At 59.3% G+C, this 354-nt stretch overlaps 1 protein-coding gene across 1 annotated transcript in view; it reads left to right on the forward strand.

Moving 5' to 3' along the window:
• Window positions 1-138, forward strand: part of Pard6b (par-6 family cell polarity regulator beta) — a 17,704-nt gene extending 17,566 nt beyond the window's left edge. The window contains exon 3 of the mRNA XM_031373284.1: window positions 4-138. Coding sequence (XP_031229144.1) covers window positions 4-138 — 135 coding nt within the window. The remainder of the gene's footprint in view (window positions 1-3) is intronic.
• The last annotated feature ends 216 nt before the right edge of the window (window positions 139-354 follow it).

Genomic DNA, 354 nt, shown 5'->3' on the forward strand with positions numbered 1-354 from the left:
GAGCCGGGACAGAACGGGTTCTCCCCTCCTCAGGACACGAGCCTGGTGCCTGTGCCGGGCAGCCTGGACACAGAGCCGGAAAGCCGAGCTCCAGTCCAGAAACTGTTAGAGGAAGACGGGACAGTCATAACGTTGTGAACCGCGGGTTGTTTTCTGAGTGAGGGTGTGAGGAACGGTACACGTGGGCAATGACTGACACTGTGGACTCTGGGCCATGATGTTCCACGACAAAGCTCAAGTGTGGCTGGGATGGGATGGGTGTGTGTGCTGAGGCAGGTTGCCGTGACGAGAGGGTGAGGCCTTCGACACAGAGCAATGCTGAGACCTGCCTGAGCCATGTGTGGTGGCAGTGGC

Source organism: Mastomys coucha, unplaced genomic scaffold (genome assembly GCF_008632895.1).
Source record: "Mastomys coucha isolate ucsf_1 unplaced genomic scaffold, UCSF_Mcou_1 pScaffold15, whole genome shotgun sequence".
Lineage (NCBI taxonomy): Eukaryota > Metazoa > Chordata > Mammalia > Rodentia > Muridae > Mastomys > Mastomys coucha.